Source organism: Melanerpes formicivorus, unplaced genomic scaffold (genome assembly GCF_026170545.1).
Source record: "Melanerpes formicivorus ecotype bairdi unplaced genomic scaffold, bMelFor1.0.p_v2 SCAF_6, whole genome shotgun sequence".
NCBI lineage: Eukaryota > Metazoa > Chordata > Aves > Piciformes > Picidae > Melanerpes > Melanerpes formicivorus.
The window spans coordinates 1,496,367-1,514,282 of NW_027142358.1; the positions used below are offsets into that span (position 1 = coordinate 1,496,367).

The 17,916-nt window shown below is 40.3% G+C and overlaps 1 protein-coding gene across 2 annotated transcripts in view; it reads right to left on the bottom strand.

Annotated features, from left to right (window-relative positions):
- ATRNL1 (attractin like 1) overlaps window positions 1-17,916 on the bottom strand; it is a 618,199-nt gene that overhangs the window by 475,240 nt on the left and 125,043 nt on the right. For both annotated transcript variants that reach the window (XM_068139299.1, XM_068139300.1), the window contains exons 15-17: window positions 16,537-16,718; window positions 1,845-2,058; window positions 915-1,103 (exon numbers count right to left, since the gene is read on the bottom strand). In XM_068139299.1, coding sequence (XP_067995400.1) covers window positions 915-1,103; window positions 1,845-2,058; window positions 16,537-16,718 — 585 coding nt within the window. The remainder of the gene's footprint in view (window positions 1-914; window positions 1,104-1,844; window positions 2,059-16,536; window positions 16,719-17,916) is intronic.

Below are 17,916 nucleotides of genomic sequence, written 5' to 3' on the forward strand. Positions count from 1 at the left end.
CCTGTAGTTGACACCCTAGGACCAATCATGCAAACAATCATAGTATTTTTTCTTTAGCTGAGAACAATAAAGACATTTTACTCTTTCAAAAGACTGTTTCATCATAAGAGAACCAGCAATTATTCTGTCTGTGTCTAGAAAATGCATACACAGTACTGACTGCTCAAATTAGTAACTGTATCAGGTCATTGACTTGGAATTATTTTAATCTCTAGTGAATGTGTTGAATCTTATTTGTATAGATGCCCTTTTGAGAGGGGAAAAAAAAAAAAAAACAAAACACACACAACAATTGATTTAATAGGATATATGTTGTGCCAGGTTACACCCAGCTCAGGAGGGGGTGGGCTGAAAAGAACCTAGCCCCCAGGTGGATAATGAAACCTGACCCAGGCTGGCAGAGAGACATGGTCCCCTCCCCCAGGGGCAGGGGTCCCTGGGTCAAAGTCTATTCTACTCCCCCTTTCTGTTCACCAAGCCTATTTAAGGGGAGCCATTTCCCACCCCTGTCTCTCTTGTTGCTGCCCCAGATGTTGCTCCTGCTGTTACACACAGCCTGTTCCATGCTGCTCCAGACTCCTAAGGACTGCATCTAAAGAGAATTCACTTTGCATCCAGAGAGTCCTTTGCCAGCTGTGCCTGGTTTTGTATATATTTTTATTTACCCTTTTTCCTTATACTTTTGTAACTTTCCTTTTACTCAAATGCCTTTTATATTTTGTTAAACTTAGCTTTTTACTTCCAAATTGATTCAAGACTGTTTCTTTCATGGTTTTATCTCTCTTTTCTCATGCCTAATTTGCTTTCCCCTACCAGGAAAAAAGGGAAAGGGCAGGCAATCTAAAACTGTTCCATTTGGGCTTTTGGACTCTGGGAAAGCTTAAACCACAGCAAACATTGATGATGATACTCACGGGAGCATGTGGCCGTTTGCCATTCTAGACACTGTCCATACGGGAAGGAGATTATATAGGCATTGGAGTCAACACATCGTTTCGTACTGCTGCACCACATGCATTCCATACCATTGCTTGTGCAGTTGGCACAGGTTGTTCGCAGGGAACATGGCTTTTTGCAGGGTCTGGCATTCTGGTTGGGACTGACTGGAAAGGAAAAAGAAAAACAACAACCAACCAACCCACAAATATTTATCATTTTGAATACTAGTTCAATCTCCTTTTCCTTTAATCACACACTCCATTTAAAAAAATCCTTGTCAGAGGGAATGAGGTTGCTTCCCAATTAGCTGGAAATCATTTCATCTAAACTTTTGTTGCTGTACAGACATATATTAATGTTTAATAAAAATTAAGTAATGCTCAGCATGAGTTTTACTACACCCCTAAGCATCCATTTAAACAATTTTACAGCAAATTTATCAATATACTGATATAACAAATTTAATAGTCATTGGCTACTAACATAAGCTTAGTTATTTGCACATACAAGACACAAAATACATCTCAAACTTCTATAACAAATAGCTACAAGCATTGTCGTCCCTGACTACTACTAATTTAGAAGCAACTTAGAAAAGACTTCTGGTGTAATGCAAACTAAGCCACATAAATTAATTCCCAAATAAATATTTGCTGGTTTAGGAATATTATTATTATTAATATATAATAAAATAATATATACTAATAAAATATAATAATATTCCTATTATTTGGTATGTTATAGAATGTATTATTAGATTAAAACTCTTTTTCTTTTTACTAAAAAGTAATTTTTTTCTTTAAATTCTTTAATCCAAATTGCCTAAAAATCTCCCTCTTAGCCAAATGAAAACTCAGCTTGCTAATCATGACAGTAACAGTAACAGAGTTGAAGAGATAGCTTACCAACAGGTTTTTCACACACAAGACCATCTGCCATTGCAGTGCACGGATTGGCTTTCAGACCTGCCACCTCTGCTCTTTCTAGATAGGCACAGAAGCCAGAGTCATTTGGCTCTCCAGGCAGCCACTGCAGGGTTGTGTTTGTGAAAGGGGACATGTCATCCCACCCCCAGTAGGAGATGTTGATCTTGCGTAAACCTACCCAAGGTGAAATTTTCTGTGAAGGAAAAGGAAAAGGAAAAGGAAAAGGAAAAGGAAAAGGAAAAGGAAAAGGAAAAGGAAAAGGAAAAGGAAAAGGAAAAGGAAAAGGAAAAGGAAAAGGAAAAGGAAAAGGAAAAGGAAAAGGAAAAGGAAAAGGAAAAGGAAAAGGAAAAGGAAAAGGAAAAGGAAAAGGAAAAGGAAAAGGAAAAGGAAAAGGAAAAGGAAAAGGAAAAGGAAAAGGAAAAGGAAAAGGAAAAGGAAAAGGAAAAGGAAAAGGAAAAGGAAAAAAGTGACATAATTAGGTAAAATGCTTGGTTTGCCTGGGATATTCTTTTGTTAAAACATTTCAAAGAGCTCATATTTTGAGACAACTGGTCATATTTTCTCACTGTCTCACCTCAAAAGTCATTGTCCATAGTTTTTGTCTTGGTCTACCCTGCTGAACCCTGCACCACAACTAAAAAAGACAAAAACCCCACCCGCTATATGTTTCTGCTGATTGACAGCTGCCTAAACATGAGCCTGCAGTGTGCCCAGGTGACCAAGAAGGCCAGTGGCATCCTGGCCTGCATCAAGAATAGTGTGGCCAGCAGGAACAGGGAAATCATTGTGCCCCTGGACTCTGCATTGGTTAGGCCACACCTTGCATACTGTGTCCAGTTCTGGGCCACTCAGTTTAAGAAGGACATTGAGACACTTGAACATGTCCAGGGAAGGGCAACAAGGCTGGGGAGTGGCCCTGAGCACAAGCCCTATGAGGAGAGGCTGAGGGAGCTGGGGGTGTTTAGCCTGGAGAGGAGGAGGCTCAGGGGAGACCTTATTGTTGTCTACAACTACCTGAAGGGAGGTTGTAGCCAGGAAGGAGTTGGTCTCTTCTCTCAAGCAACCAGCACCAGAACAAGGGGACACAGTCTCAAGCTGCACCAGGGGAAGTTTAGACTCAAGGTGAGGAGAAAGTTCTTCACTGAGAGAGTCATTCGCCGTTGGGACGTGCTGCCCAGGGAGGTGGTGGAGTCACCATCCCTGGAGGTGTTCAAGAAGGGATTGGACGTGGCACTTGGTGCCATAGTCTAGTCATGAGGTCTGTGGTGACAGGTTGGATTTGATGATCCTCGAGGTCTTTTCCAATCTTGGTGATTAAGTGATTCTGTTCTACTAAAAATCTGTTTCTTCTGATGAAAGTCAATTCTGATTACTGTTGTTTGACACAGAGTCAGAAACCAGGCCAAACAGTCATAATTAAGTAGTAGTTTGGGTTTTTTTTCCCCAGTGGCTACTCTACTGAGTACTAGCTGATAGGCCAGTGTGGACAATAAAATACACTTAATTCACAGCAGTTCACAGAAATCAAAATTAGTGAAAAAACCAGGATACATATCCCATCCTCTGAAGTCTGTCCTGCTGATACCAATCAAAATCTTTAGGTCAATTCAGAGAAAGAGGTGAAAGTGGCACATCCATAACTAATGCTATTTATTACACAATTAATATTCTTTTATTATTGATTAATCAACGATGTATATTTTTAAAAAACAAACTAGAAAATACAAAAAGCACTAATGCTGTAAAAATATTTAGTCTATCCCAGTAAAACTACATCACAAATTCTGCTCATTTTTTACCATTTCCTCTTTATACAATTCCCAAGAGAAAATCAGATTTTGAGGAATAAAGTGCTTTGTTCTGGCATAAATCTGCATACATTTCTTGCTTCTATCACTGGAAAAGTCTCAAGATACCAAAACCAAACACATTTCCTCAGCTAATCTCTGTGCAGGCAGTTCTCATTAGCCACAGTTTAAAAATAAGGAACAAAGACAGGGAGACTACAGGCTGTGATGGGCGTGGGATGGTAGATGATGGTGCCAAATACCACAGCCATCTGCAGCAGGCAAAGGACAGAAGTTGTCAGCTCCAAAACAGAGATGCTGATCTGATTGTGAAGCAGGTACTCAACTGATTTAATTTACAGGTCAAGGCAAGTAAAACTAATATACCTAAAGGGAACCTGTCACAGTTCAGGATCTGTGTGCTATTTCACCACTAAACTGAGCTCTTTCATCTTTGATCTCATATCTTTCTTTGGCCACTCAGGTTTATTCCATGGCTGAAAAGTCTTTCAGAGCATTTCTTTTTACTCTGCCGTGTTAGGCCAAACTGCAGTATAAATGGTTGTTAATTCTGCTTCAGGAATAGCAATGGTAATTACGTTTTTTTAGGAAACCAGTAGGTAGATAATCAGTACTGCTGACCTCCGTAAAACCTCTCTTCTTTATCTGTCCTATCAGTCAGGAGCATGATCAAACAAAAATTGCTACAGCAACTAACAGACATACAGATGCAGGAACAAACCTTAATGAAACAGAAAATTACTAAGAAGCATCCTATTCCATGAGCAGTGGTGCACTCTGGGAGACTTTACAGTGAGGGTGACAGAGCACCAGAACAGGCTGCCCAAGGAGGTTGTGGAGACTCCCTCTCCAAAGACTTTCAAAACCCACCTAGATGCATTCCTGTGTGGACTGCCCTAAGTGATCTTGCTTTGGCAGGGTGGTTGGACCCAATGATCTCTTGAGGTTCCTTCCAACCTCTAATGTACTCTGATATTGTGATACTCCTGAACAGCACAAAGAACAACCACCAAAAATGCCACCACCCACTCTTGCATCTTACTGCTGTGATCAGCTTTCCAGGTATCTGTGGGAGTTCCCACATTCTGGATACAAGAAAGAACATGATGCAAGCAGTTAAAGCAGAACTTGGGCATCTAGAAAGTGGTAGATAACACATCTGTTGTTCCCTCACTTGCGATTTAGTTGCTTAGATTGGTGTATATGTATGTGATCCATAAGTATCAGAAAACGTTAGATAGTTATGCATGTCTCTAGACACCTCCTTGTAGAATCCTAAGCATGCATATCAGGCATATATGAAAAGGTCCAGGGGCTTAGGCAGGATAAATTGCTGACAAACACAGACCTAAAGCAATCCTAAATCACAGAATTACAGAAACATTCAGGTTGGAAAAGATCACCAAGTCCAACCCATAAGTCTACTTCACAAGGTTCACCCCTAAACCATATCCCCATGTACCACATCCAAACCACTTTTACACACATCCAGGGTTGGTGACTCAACCACCTCCCTGGGCAGCCCTGGGCATCTCATTCCAATGCCTGACCATTCTTTCCATTATTTTTTTTTTCCTAAATGCTTTTTTTGGGGCTGAGGAATTTCAGCCAAGAGAACCTTCAACATATTACTGACTATTGCACTGCCAAATAATTTGGCAATAGTATACAGAAAGCACAGATCCTGTTCCACCTATGGTGAAAGGCATGTCAGGCCAATAATGTAAACTGATAGTACAGCAGAGATGTTTGGAGATAAATTCTTCTGTTTGAGTAGGAGAGTGTCTCAGAACCATTTTAATGATGACAAAGTCCCAGGGAGGATCACAAAAGCCAGAGCACCCTGGGGAGACAAAAGAAGCACCCCAGAAGTGAAGGCCGCCTTGCAAAAGCAACACACATTGTAGTCAACATCAATCTTTATAGCTGTAATACCTGGACAACTTATAGTCATCATGTCAGATATCTCAAATTCCATATGTACCACCTTTGGCTCTTTGCTAGTGTAAGACATCAAAATACAGCCCTGAACGTTGATTAGCATGCTATCAAATATGCACCATCAAAGCTATCACCTTGCAGGCTCACTGATGCTGCTCTGGGCATACTGTTAGGAAGCCAAAAACAGATTATCCACAACATTTTGAAGTGTCTGATTAAAATATGGTAAATAGCTGAGAAGTAGGCCACCAAAACGTTCCAAGGACATGCTTAAATCACATATTCAATGATGTGGCATTAATTTCATGAAGTACATGCTATGACCAAAGCTTAGCAGGAAAAATGACCCTGCTGCACGGCACAAAAGCCAGCAGGAAAAAACAGTGAAGAGAAAATTCAGGAGGTTGCACATGTAACACCTGCAGTCATCAGCATGCTGTAGCTATCAAACTAATTCGTTCACAATAAAACCATAAATCTAGCCATTTTCCCTCAAAGTGATGAAAGGTTCACTCATAATAGCTGGGAGTTTCAAAGTATTTGAAGCAGCTGAGGGACTTCAAAAGGTGCTGAATGAGAATGCCAACCCAGTTTCTTCAGGCTTAAGAAATAATGAGAGTTGAACATCCTTCACTTGAACTCTATGGTGGTTTCATTTAATGCAAAATGAATATAGGAAAGTTATTACTTTACCTTTAATATCTTGCCAAAGATGCTTCTGAAGAGGATCAGGCAGCAAGGGAACCAGCCTGCCTGTTCCCTGTACCCAGAACTCACTAATGATTCTAGTTTCCAGGCCTCTTGAAAAATATTACCAAACCAGGTGGGTAAAAAACAGAGTACAAACAAGCCCTTCTGAAAAACACTTGCTGACATGAAATCAGCCCTTAAAATGTCTGAAGTTTTTTTTCTCAGCAATACCAGCTGCCTTGTTGGAAGGTCAGGTGATCTTTGGTCAAGAAAAGTTACTTCTCAGACTGTTCTGAAGATTTGTTCTTTCTTTCTCAAACCTTGGTGAATGTATTACTTTCAAGATGTCCCAAAACTGCACCTCAGAAACCTGTCTTATCCCAACTGTATTTGGTACTTAGTAAGTTGCTCGGAGTTGAAGAGGAACCTGCAACTCAGCCAGAAGCAGTTCCTTCTCTATTTGGGTAAAAAGTTCCAACATACATGTGAAGGAGTACAGATGTGAACATGGACATATACAAGAACTTATCAGTAAAACATGACATTACCTAGCTCAGGAAGTCATTCTTATTCAAGACATCATTGTTGCACCACAACAGAGCTGTCCTGCTGCTTAGCTTATTACTGGAAAGCGAGACAACAAGTGGAAATGCACTGAAACTCCTCCTAAGTGATTTAACTGTGTCTACCTCAGTTCTTCAAGCTCACTATTACAGTATCCAATGTATGTCACAATTTTCCTGAGTGCTTGCTCCCTTGATGGAGTTGCCAGTCCACTGCGGACAGAAGTGAATGAGAACACCCAAACAATGTGGTTCCTACCATTAATACAATGTCAAATGCACAGTTAGCATATCTTGCACTTTAAAGGAAGCAACAAAGTTATCTGGAGACTTCCACTTTTCAAGTTCAGAAGGACCCATTCTAGCTCTTGCCTCCCAGAAAAAAACCTGTTTATTTTCAGCAAAGCTGTCATCCTTTGCTTGAAGCAAAGGTAAGAGTTAGGAATTATTTCAATTGTATTACAGAGTTTTACGTGACACAATGAAGTTCATAGAACTTCACCGGGGAAGAGCAAAGGACAGGGAGGAAATTGCCTTGTTAGAGCAAATACAAATGTCAACCTACTATTTTCCTATTTTTGTTCAACACGTATGCATCAGAATTTGTTAAAATAAGATTACAGAGTATCACTGTTCATATTCTGGCTGTTCAAATTGAGACCATTGTTTCTGGAATACTGTCACTGCCTACAGTCTGAAAAATTACACATCCTTCTCAAAATCAGTCTCCAAGGTCTATTTGTAAACACTCATTAAATTGCACACAACAAATTTTAAACCAACATCAACAATAATCAAGCTTAGCCAATAGCATTCTGGGTAAGTTATCAGTAAAAACAAACAAACAAACAAAATAAAAGGGGAGGAAAATACCCAGAAATCATCTGGGACACTTTAGGTTGTGCCTTTAAGAAAAAGATAGCTGCAGAATTCTCCAGCTGAATGTTTGGGTGTAAAAAGGAAAACAAAGATTAATTCGAAATTAATTTCATTGGTCAGATGTGAGATGTACCACACCAAATATCTCTCACATTCTTTTCTCTCACTCACCCCAGCTTGAGTCTGTCTTTCGTTTCTTGGCCAGAATGCATGCTGCTGACCCTTAACTGAAACTGATAAGAAAAACTAACTTCTTAACAAAGCTGTGAGCTAAGGAATTCCCTTAATATCCTTTTCTCTCTCTTTCTCCTTTTTCATCTAATTAACTGGGGAGGAAAGGGAAGGGAGAGAGAGGTTGGGGGTAACTCAAGGTGGGATCCTCCTGTGAGGAGGATTTCTGTGTTGTGTTCTTTCCTGTTGTGGTGGGTTAACGCCTTTTTCTGAAAACAAAAGAAGAAAGCACGGGGGAGGGCTTGCGGGTACTTTACCCTCCCTGAAGGGCGTTTCCCCCTGGGAAACCTGAGTCTGTTCCACTCCCCCCTCCCTGCTCAGCCAGGGTATAAAAAGCAGGACATCATAGCTGTTGGATCTCCTTTTTGGCTCCTCCCTCTGCTGGATGAGAGCTACTGCAGCTGCCCTCCTCCTCCTCAGCCACGTGGCCGGACCTGATCCTTTTCCCTGCTGCCTCTGTGCCTCCTCAGAGAAAGACTGGTTTTGTATTATTCTTTTTTGTCCCCCTCCCATCCATTCTTGTTCCTTGCCCTTGTGAACCTTTTTTTCCCTGTTATTGTCATATATATATAATTTGAAGAAAAAATTATTCACCTCTCTACTTCCAAGCTGACTCCAGATTGTTGTTTAGTGGATTTGCTCTTTACCCTTTTTTTTTCCCTCTCCCTGTTTGGAGGGGAGGGGAGGGGGGGAAGTGGGGAAGGGATTCTCAGCCTTTTCCCCATTTGAGCTTTTAACTCTCAGTTAAGGCTCAAACCACTACACCTGTAAATTCTGGAATGATACTGTAAACACTGCATATTTTGTATACATTCATTGCATTTCATCATTGCTTGTAAAATACAGCTACATTTGCTTCTCTGACTGCACCTAGCCAAGTTTTTGTGGGTGCGGGTGGATTAAAACCACTACACCACTACATTACCACAGCAAATTCTTATAGTGAGCCAAAGCAATGCAACGCATAGCAGGTGGCCAAATCCATCTCAGGAAAGCTTGTTGCAAGGGAGAATACAATCAAACATATCTTGAGAACTATTCCATAGCTTTATCACACCACACTATTTATAATTTAGAAGCACTCTCCAGAATATGTTTCTCCTCTCATCTGTTTCCTTCTGGGCCACTTTTTAGAACTCTATTTTAGAAGCCATATACTTCTGCTTGAAATGCAGCTAGTCCCAGCTTATCTGCTTTTATAGGATGATCTTTTATAACAATGACAACAAGTTGCCAAAAACCCTTTAAAGTGAGAAATCAACTTTTATATTAAGTTAGAAAAGATTCAGGAATTATTAAAGTCTGAGACAAATTGCTGGACAGGGTTTTATTTTCATCTGACAAAAGAGCAAAACGGCAAACATGCAATGCACACCAACAGCACATGGTTCTGCAGGTTCATCTCCCCCTACGCTCTGCCCTGGTGAGAACACACCTGCAATACTGTGTCCAGTTTTGGGCTCCCCAGTTCAAGAGAGACAGAGAACTGCTGGAGATAATCCAACAGAGAGCCACAAGGATGATTAGGAGATTCGAGCACCTTTCCTGTGAAGAGAGACTGAAAGACCTGGGGCTATTTAGTTTTGAGAAGACTGAGAGGGAATCTCAGCAATGTGTATAAATATCTGAGGAGTGGGTGTCAAGTGGAAGGGACCAGGCTCTTTTTGATGATGTGCAATAATAAGACAAGAAACAACAGGTATGAGCTTGAACATAGAAGATTTCACCTCAGCACGAGGAGAAACTTCTTTACAATGAGGGTGACAGAGCACTGGAACAGGCTGCCCAGAGAGGTTGTGAGTCTCCTTCTCTGGACACATTCAAAACCCATCTGGATGCATTCCTGTGTGGACTGCCCTAAGTGATCCTGCTTTAGCAGAGAGGTAGGTATTGACCTCTGGAGGTCCCTTCCAACCTGTACTGTACTGTGCTAGATAATCCTATTTAATTGAACATAAGGCAAGTTTTCAGTCATTACAGGAATGTACTAAACACTGATCATCAAAAATGCAATTGAAAAATATGCTCTTCTCTTATTCTAAACCATTTTTAAATTTAAGTAGCAGTTATGGAGCTATGCTTTGTGACCATTTAACAAGATACTTCATGTTAAACCCACTCTTTACTCAAAATTTAAGGGAGACTAGGTGGCTTTGAGATCCACAGTGAACGTGATCATTTATTCATGACACTTTTCAGGCATTACTGCTGTCTCAGCAATAACTTAATGAGGGCTGGATAATTTGCAGATGACTGAAATGAGCACACGTCTACCTTTCCTGAACTGCCAATTAACAAGACTCAAAATTTGCCTTTTTCTTAATTAAGCAAAATTGCTGAGGAATTCTATATAGCTTTCAGAAATTTATCCCCACCTTTATATAAATTCCTTTCATTTTGTACATTAAGTTGTCCTTCAAGTATATAACACATTTCCAACTCATTTTCATATATGTGCATCGCAACATGCTATTACCAACTTTGAACAAACTTTCCAAGAACCATTGGAACTCCTTGTTTTCTAGGAAAATCGTTGCCCTAGAAAGAAACAAACAATTCAACTTTCACAATATAGTGGGCCCCTAGTCCTCACATTTCACCAACATTCACAGGTGTGAGCAGGGCTCTTTTCTGCAACACTATGAATAAAAAAACCTGCTTGCTAAAAAATAAACCAAAAAAGTTATATGACAAGAAACTACTCAGAATCACAGAATCAGTCAGGGTTGGAAGGGACCACAAGGATCATCTAGTTCCAACCCCTCTGCCATGGGCAGGGACACCTCACACTAGATCAGGCTGGCCTGAGCCTCATCCAGCCTGGTCTTAAACACCTCCAGGGATGGGGCCTCAACCACCTCCCTGGACAACCCAATCCAGGGCTTCACCACTCTCATGGTAAAGAACTTCTTCCTCACATCCAGCCTGAATCTTCCTACCTCCAGCTTCATTCCATTCCCCCTAGTCCCATCACTACCTGATATCCTAAGAAGTCCCTCCCCATGCTCTTTCTCTTTAGTACTTCATTGCTTGTTTTCTACTGTCTAGCTATGCATCAATTCTTAACTACACTTGGTACCTACACATTTCATACTTTGTAAGTATTGACCCAGTGAATAGCACAGAAACAGTGGAAGTAAGCAAGGCTTCTAAAGGTCTCAGTATTTATTAGACACAAATGATGAAATTTTGCTGTAATAAGTAGTAGATGTCATATTCAGTCATAGAGGCTGAGGGAGCTGGGGTTGCTTAGCCGGAAGAAGAGGAGGCTCAGGGGAGACCTTATTGCTCTCTACAACTACCTGAAGGGAGATTATAGCCAGGTGGGGGTTGGTCTCTTCTCCCAGGCAACCAGCACCAGAACAAGAGGACACAGTCTCAAGCTGTGCCAGGGGAAGTTTAGGCTGGAGGTGAGGAGAAAGTTCTTCACAGAAAGAGTTGTTGGCCATTGGAATGTGCTGCCCAGGGAGGTGGTGGAGTCACTGTCACTGGAGGTGTTTGGGAAGAGACTCATAGGAGACTTGGTTTAGTTGATTAGATGGTGTTGGGTGATGGGTTGGACTTGATGATCTCAAAGGTCTTTTCCAACCTGGTTACTTCTCGTTTATTCTATAAGAACACTTATTTCTCCTAGTCTTTTCAAATTTCAGTATCCAGTAAGACTTTGGTTTAGATGCCCTTGAGTTTTCCTCAATACAGAGGACAATTTTCTGGGAAAGTCAGGTTTTTCTCTCAGGCTACCAAAGAGAGCTGAGCTCCCCACTTGCTTAAATTAGGAAGACAGTTAAACTAGAAGTAAACTAATGGACAGTTAATGTAACAACTCTAATATTGAGGCAACATGCTGAAATAATTTATTAGACTTCCAAAACCACAACAGTAAAAACTGACAGAAGCTGTGGCAAAGGCAATAATTCAGAAAGAAAGACAAAAAAAGCAGATGTCAGCTTCACTACAACCAAATGCACAATAAACCCACAAAAACATACATCCCTCTGAGAATACTTTGAGCCACCAAGGAATAAGTTCACTAATTAACTGCAACTGACACTCAAGTGTAATTTTATAAAGGAGGCTTAGCCTTGAGCAGTGAATTAAAAGGAAAGGCTGCAAACAGTGTATAGAATTGAAGGCATTGTTTATAAATGTTCTCATCTCAGTTTATGCTTACCACAGCAAAACTAAATTCTCTCAGAATTTATTGCATGCTAACAAGAAAATTATTGTTTTTAGTTAAGATCCACAGTTGCGAGCAAACTCCCAAGAGAACTAATTGCACTTTTAAATGAATATACAACACTTGAATATTAGCAGGAACAATTAATTAAGCTCATACTGCTGTTTAATCAACTTTGCAGAAAACCCTCAAATCTTCCCTTTCATAGCATTTTCCTTACTAGGTCAATAAAACAGCCCATAAGAAAACATATCAGGTATCATTTTAGTATAGTATCATAGTATCAGTCAGGGTTGGAAGGGACCACAAGGATCATCTAGTTCCAACCCTCCTGCCACGGGCAGGGACACCCCACACTAGATCAGGCTGGCCAGAGCCTCATCCAGCCTGGTCTTAAACACCTCCAGGGATGGAGCTTCAACCACCTCCCTGGACAACCCATTCCAGGGCATCACCACTCTCATGGTGAAGAACTTCCTCCTCACATCCAGCCTGAATCTCCCCACCTCCAGCTTCATTTCATTCTCCCTAGTCCTGTCACTACCTGAGATCCTGAGAAGTCCTTCCCCAGCCTTCCTGTAGGCCCCCTTCAGATACTGGAAGGCCATAATGAGGTCACCTCGGAGCCTTCTCTTCTCCAGACTGAACAGCCCCAACTCCTTCAGTCTGTCCTCGTAGGAGAGGTGCTCCAGCCCTCTGCTCATCCCCATGGCCCTCCTCTGGACACCTTCCAGCACCTCCAGATCCCTCTTGCAATAGGGGCTCCAGAACTGGACGCAGTACTCCAGGTGGGGTCTCACCAGAGCTGAGTAGAGGGAGAGAATCACCTCCCATGACCTTGCATTAGTAGGGGAATTTTGAGTCTATTGTGTTCATTTTGGCATTCTGTGAAAGAATTTCATTTCTTTTTAATGAAAAATACAAATTAGTCTTTATTTGCCAGGGCTTTGGAATATATCTGCAAATTCGACAGCGTTTTGACTCCACGTTACAAAGGCCTTGGTTTTGTCCCTTTCTTTAGTACCAAATGAACTTTCTACTTGTCCTTTATAAAAAATAATTTTAGAAAAAAGGCAATCTACTGATTTCCAATTTAGAATTTGAATTTAGAATAGAATTGATTTCCAATTTAGAAATTATTGATCAACAGTAAGGTCTGCACAGGTTTGCGAGATGGTGGCAGTTTCCTCCCTCTGAATCATTCCGAAGCATCAATGTTTTGTATTGCTCCAAACATCTTGAAGAAATTGTCCTATATTTCTGTCTGAACAAGGACTTTGCATATCAGAAAACAATCTTCAAATTCCAAAATTGCTTCTATGAACAATAAAAAAAAAACATTCTTAAGTCCTTCCAGACTGTAGTAGTTACTAACACTATTTTAACAGTTTGGAAAGTACACCGCAGTTATCAAAGTTGTTTTTCTTTCCTCTATAGTATATCAGATAAAGCAGAGATGAAAACAGATCCATATTCTTATTTCCATGTGTTGCTCTGACACATTCTCTAATTCTGAACGCTTTTGTTTCCTGTAAGTGAAAGATTCTGAAGCATTTTGTATTAACCACACATGTCAAACTCCACCATAGATCATACAGATTAAAGGTGCAGCGTTCACCTTACAGTTGCTCTGGACACTCAGAACTCTGTACCACCACCTGTTACAAAATCAAGCCATCTAAAATTAAATCATACTCCTTAAAATCATTGTGATTGCAGTTTGGGACGAAAAGGCAGACAGAAGAAAATCAAGATGTTTCAGAGAGCCACTCTCACACCTGATAAGACATTTAGGCTTTCCAACACAGAATAAAAGTAACTACATCACCAGAAAGGAATTAAAAATTGGGGGGGTTGTTTGCTGGCTGTTGGGGGGGTTTGTTTGGTTGGGTTTGTTTTGGGTTAGGTTTTTGTCTGTGTGTGGTTTTTTGCTTGTTTTTTGGTTTTGCTCTAAATGGCACTGAAGACACAAAGATAAGTCTTGGTATCATTGCATTAGAGATTCTGATACCTACATTATTGTTTATGCCACTTTTAAAGCACATCCATTTGTCTACACAGTTGCACAAACTGTATGTGAGGTATCTCAAAATTTATATCAGCACATTGGCTCAGGACATACTTCATTTAAATAAAGATATGCTCAGCAGGATGTCACCTTGTAGACTTTTGCAGCCCTGAAATGTAAGATAAATCTAGCTTCCAAACACTAAAATGAGCTATTTCTCATCCATGCCTCAAGTCAATCAGGTAATATCAGTCATATCAATACTCTATCAGACACTATTAGATTGAAGGCCTCCTGTGCAGGATTTTAATAGGAATCAGGGAAGGGGGAAGGAGGCAAAGCAGCAAAATAAATAACTAGAGAAATCATTGCCATTTATGATTTTGTTATTTTAGTTTCAATTACGTTTTCAACATCATATCGCATCAAAATACGGACAGATTGAAAGTGTTTCAAGACAACAGTAAGTATAGCATCAGGGGAGATCTGACACAGAAGAATTATTACTCCTTCTCTTTTATTAGTAAATAATAGAGAATACAATGTCTTTCTAGTAGGGAAAAAAAATAAGTAACATTTTTGCTCTGTCCAGGTCCTATATTTATTTGGGGGGGAGGAAATCAGAACACTTAAGTGCATAACCTATGCTTGTATGTTCTTCTTGAAATGGAGCACTAAAACCAATAATGCAGAGTATTTTGATTCACAGTATACCCCTGAACCCTTGCATTCAGATTTATTGAATGCAAAGACATTTTAACTGCTGTTTCTTTTGTATGCATCTCAATTCATTTGCAACATAACTTTGCAAATCACACCCTAGATTGATATAAGCTTTAATTATTGTCTGTAATTGTCTTTCATTTTCCTGTTAACTACCAAATCCCAAGCTACTCAAAAACCAGGGGTTTTAAACAAAGAATGTATGTTCTACAAACCAAAATACACACTTCAAAAAAGGTCCTTTGTTAGGATGAACTGTTTTGCTTCTAATGGAATCTTATTCTACTAAGACATCCCACCTGAGTGTACACTGTTGGGTTTAACATCTTCTGAGCATGCATATATCTCCTAAATGTGCATCAGTGGTGTGTTTAGGCTTTCCAACAGTTTCGACACAGCAATAAGCATCTGAACATTTCATTGCTAAGAAATTGAACCTGACCACTAACAGACAGGTTATTAATCCTTAACTTCCCTCCTCTTGTCCCACAGTTAAATTAATACAGATCACTTTCCTGAGGAGTATCCTGATGACAACTTCCTGTATTTGCCAGAGGCATGCAAGAGTTTTCAGCCCTCAATTTGCCCCACCATTATCACAGAAAGCTAACCAGCTCCTGACTTTCTCTGGTGCTGCCAGCGCAAGGAATTTCCACAAGCTTCACATACAAGAACAGTTTCTCTGTGACCCTTTGGTAACCACACACCATTTATATGGGGAGCTATGGGTTTCCAGAGAACAGTATACCTCTTCAGTATGGCCCTGTTTTCAGCTGCTTGCAACCTAGCTACTCACCACCCAAAACCAAAGCTGCTGTTTGAGGGTCCCTTCCAACCCCATATCGTCTGTGAATTTGAGATTTACCAAGTAAGTGTTCCAGCCATTCTCTAGTCACATCTTGAAAATAAACAATAACCTGTAATCACTTACATCTGGTAAAAGAAACACTTGGGAACTGCTGTGTTATTAGCTTTAAACAAGAGATGTCCTTAATATTCTACACCCATATAACTTATATTAGTATTTAGCACCATGCTACAGGATCACAGGATGTCAGGGGTCAGAAGGGATTAAAAGAGATCATAAAGTCCAACCCCCCTGCCAGACCAGGAACATACAATCTAGCTCAGGTCACAGACGAATTCATGCAGGCAGGCCTTGAAAGTCTCCAGAGAAGGAGACTCCACAACCTCTCTGGGCAGCCTATTCCAGTGCTCTGTGACCCTTACAGTAAAGAAGTTCCCCCTTGTCTCGAGGTGGAACCTCCTGTGCTGCAGCTTACTTCCACCGCCCCTTGTCCTATCCCATGGAGCAAATGAGCAGAGCCTGTCCCCTTCGTCTTGACCCCCAGCCCTCAGATATTTATAAACATCTATTAAATCCCTTCTCAGTCTTCTCTTTTCCAGACCAAAAAGCCCCAGGTCCCTCAGCCTCTCCTCATCACGCTGTGCTCCAGTTCCCTAATCATCCTGGTAGCCCTCTGCTGCACCCTCTCCAGCAGATCCCTGTTTGGAGCCCAAAACTGAATACAGTACTCAAGACACATTTCTTTGAACACACAAACTTCCCTCTCTTTGGATAAATGCTTAAACTAGATTTCTCAAAGCAAATTTCCTTCATGTAAGCATCAATGACATTTACTCAAGTTACCTGAAGTGTATACTTTTGTATTTCATCCAGAACGAACTCCACTTCTTTAGAGGTTGTTAATGAGGCAAGATTCCCACTTAAATTGTAGCAGTACAATTTGGCATTGTCATAGCTTTCACGACTAGAATTTATGCGGAGGCAGGCATCTCCAATGTGATTCCATCCTTCCCCACACAGATGAGCTAGTTTAAAAAAGCATAAGATTAAAGCTGATTTGGGGGGGAAAAAAAACCAACAAAAACAAAACACCAAAACCAAAAAACCTTTTTGAAAAAAACCTATGGGAGCCTGAATTTTATCTTCCTGAGATCATAACTCAAAATACATCCCACACTCAATTTCCTTTTTCACAGCACACAGATTCTAAAATAGCTGAAGTATCATATTAAATAGTGTGGTTTTACAAAAAGAAACTTTTGAGCTATAAAATGCTTAATTATGACACTGTTTTCTCCCTGTATTCAGATTTCAGCACAAGTAAATATTAAGGATTAAATTGTGCAGATAATTACTATTGTTGTAAGGAATTTACCTGGTTCACAGAATCACAGAATGTGGCAGAGACCTCAAAAGCTCATCCAGCCCAACCCCCTCTGCCAGAGCAGGATCACCTATACCAGATTACACAGGAATGCATGCAGGTGGGTTTTGAATATCTCCAGAGAGGGAGACTCCACAACCCCTGGGCAGCCTGTTCTAGGGCTCTGTCACCCTCACGGGGAAATAAATTTTCCTCATGCTGCCATGGAACTTCCTATGACTCAACTTCCACTCATCGACCCTTGTCCTGTATTTGTGCATCACTGAGCAGAGCCTGACTCCATCCTCTTGGCACTCATCCTTTACATGTTTATAAACATGAATGAGGTTTTTATGTAGATTCTGCAATCTGAAAACAACTGTCATAGAATTAAGAGAACACAACTTTACCTTACCTATGCTGTATCATCCTATCTTTGCATTTAGATGTGCCCAAATCCAAATGCAATCAGAATGAAAGGAAATTCAGATACCTCAGGAAATATTTCCTCTTCAATAAATTTCAGCACTACCCAGATTCAGACAACTATCAAAAGATGAGTAATTCATAGCAACTGTCAGAGTTAACCTTAAGAAAGGTTATACAAATCTAGTTTTAAACTGCACAGAATAAACTGATTAAAGTTATTTAATGAGTAATCTCAGTGGAAAAAAAAAAAACAACTCTGTTCATTAACCTCATCTAGACACAAAGATCAAATGGAAAAGGTTCTGATAGCTAAGGCATATATGGAACTATGAATATGAATTACAGAATAAATATTATTTCAGAATGCTAATATCACCTTCAGAGAATATTTTACATTACTGCTTTCATAGTATTACCTACATTAGACAATC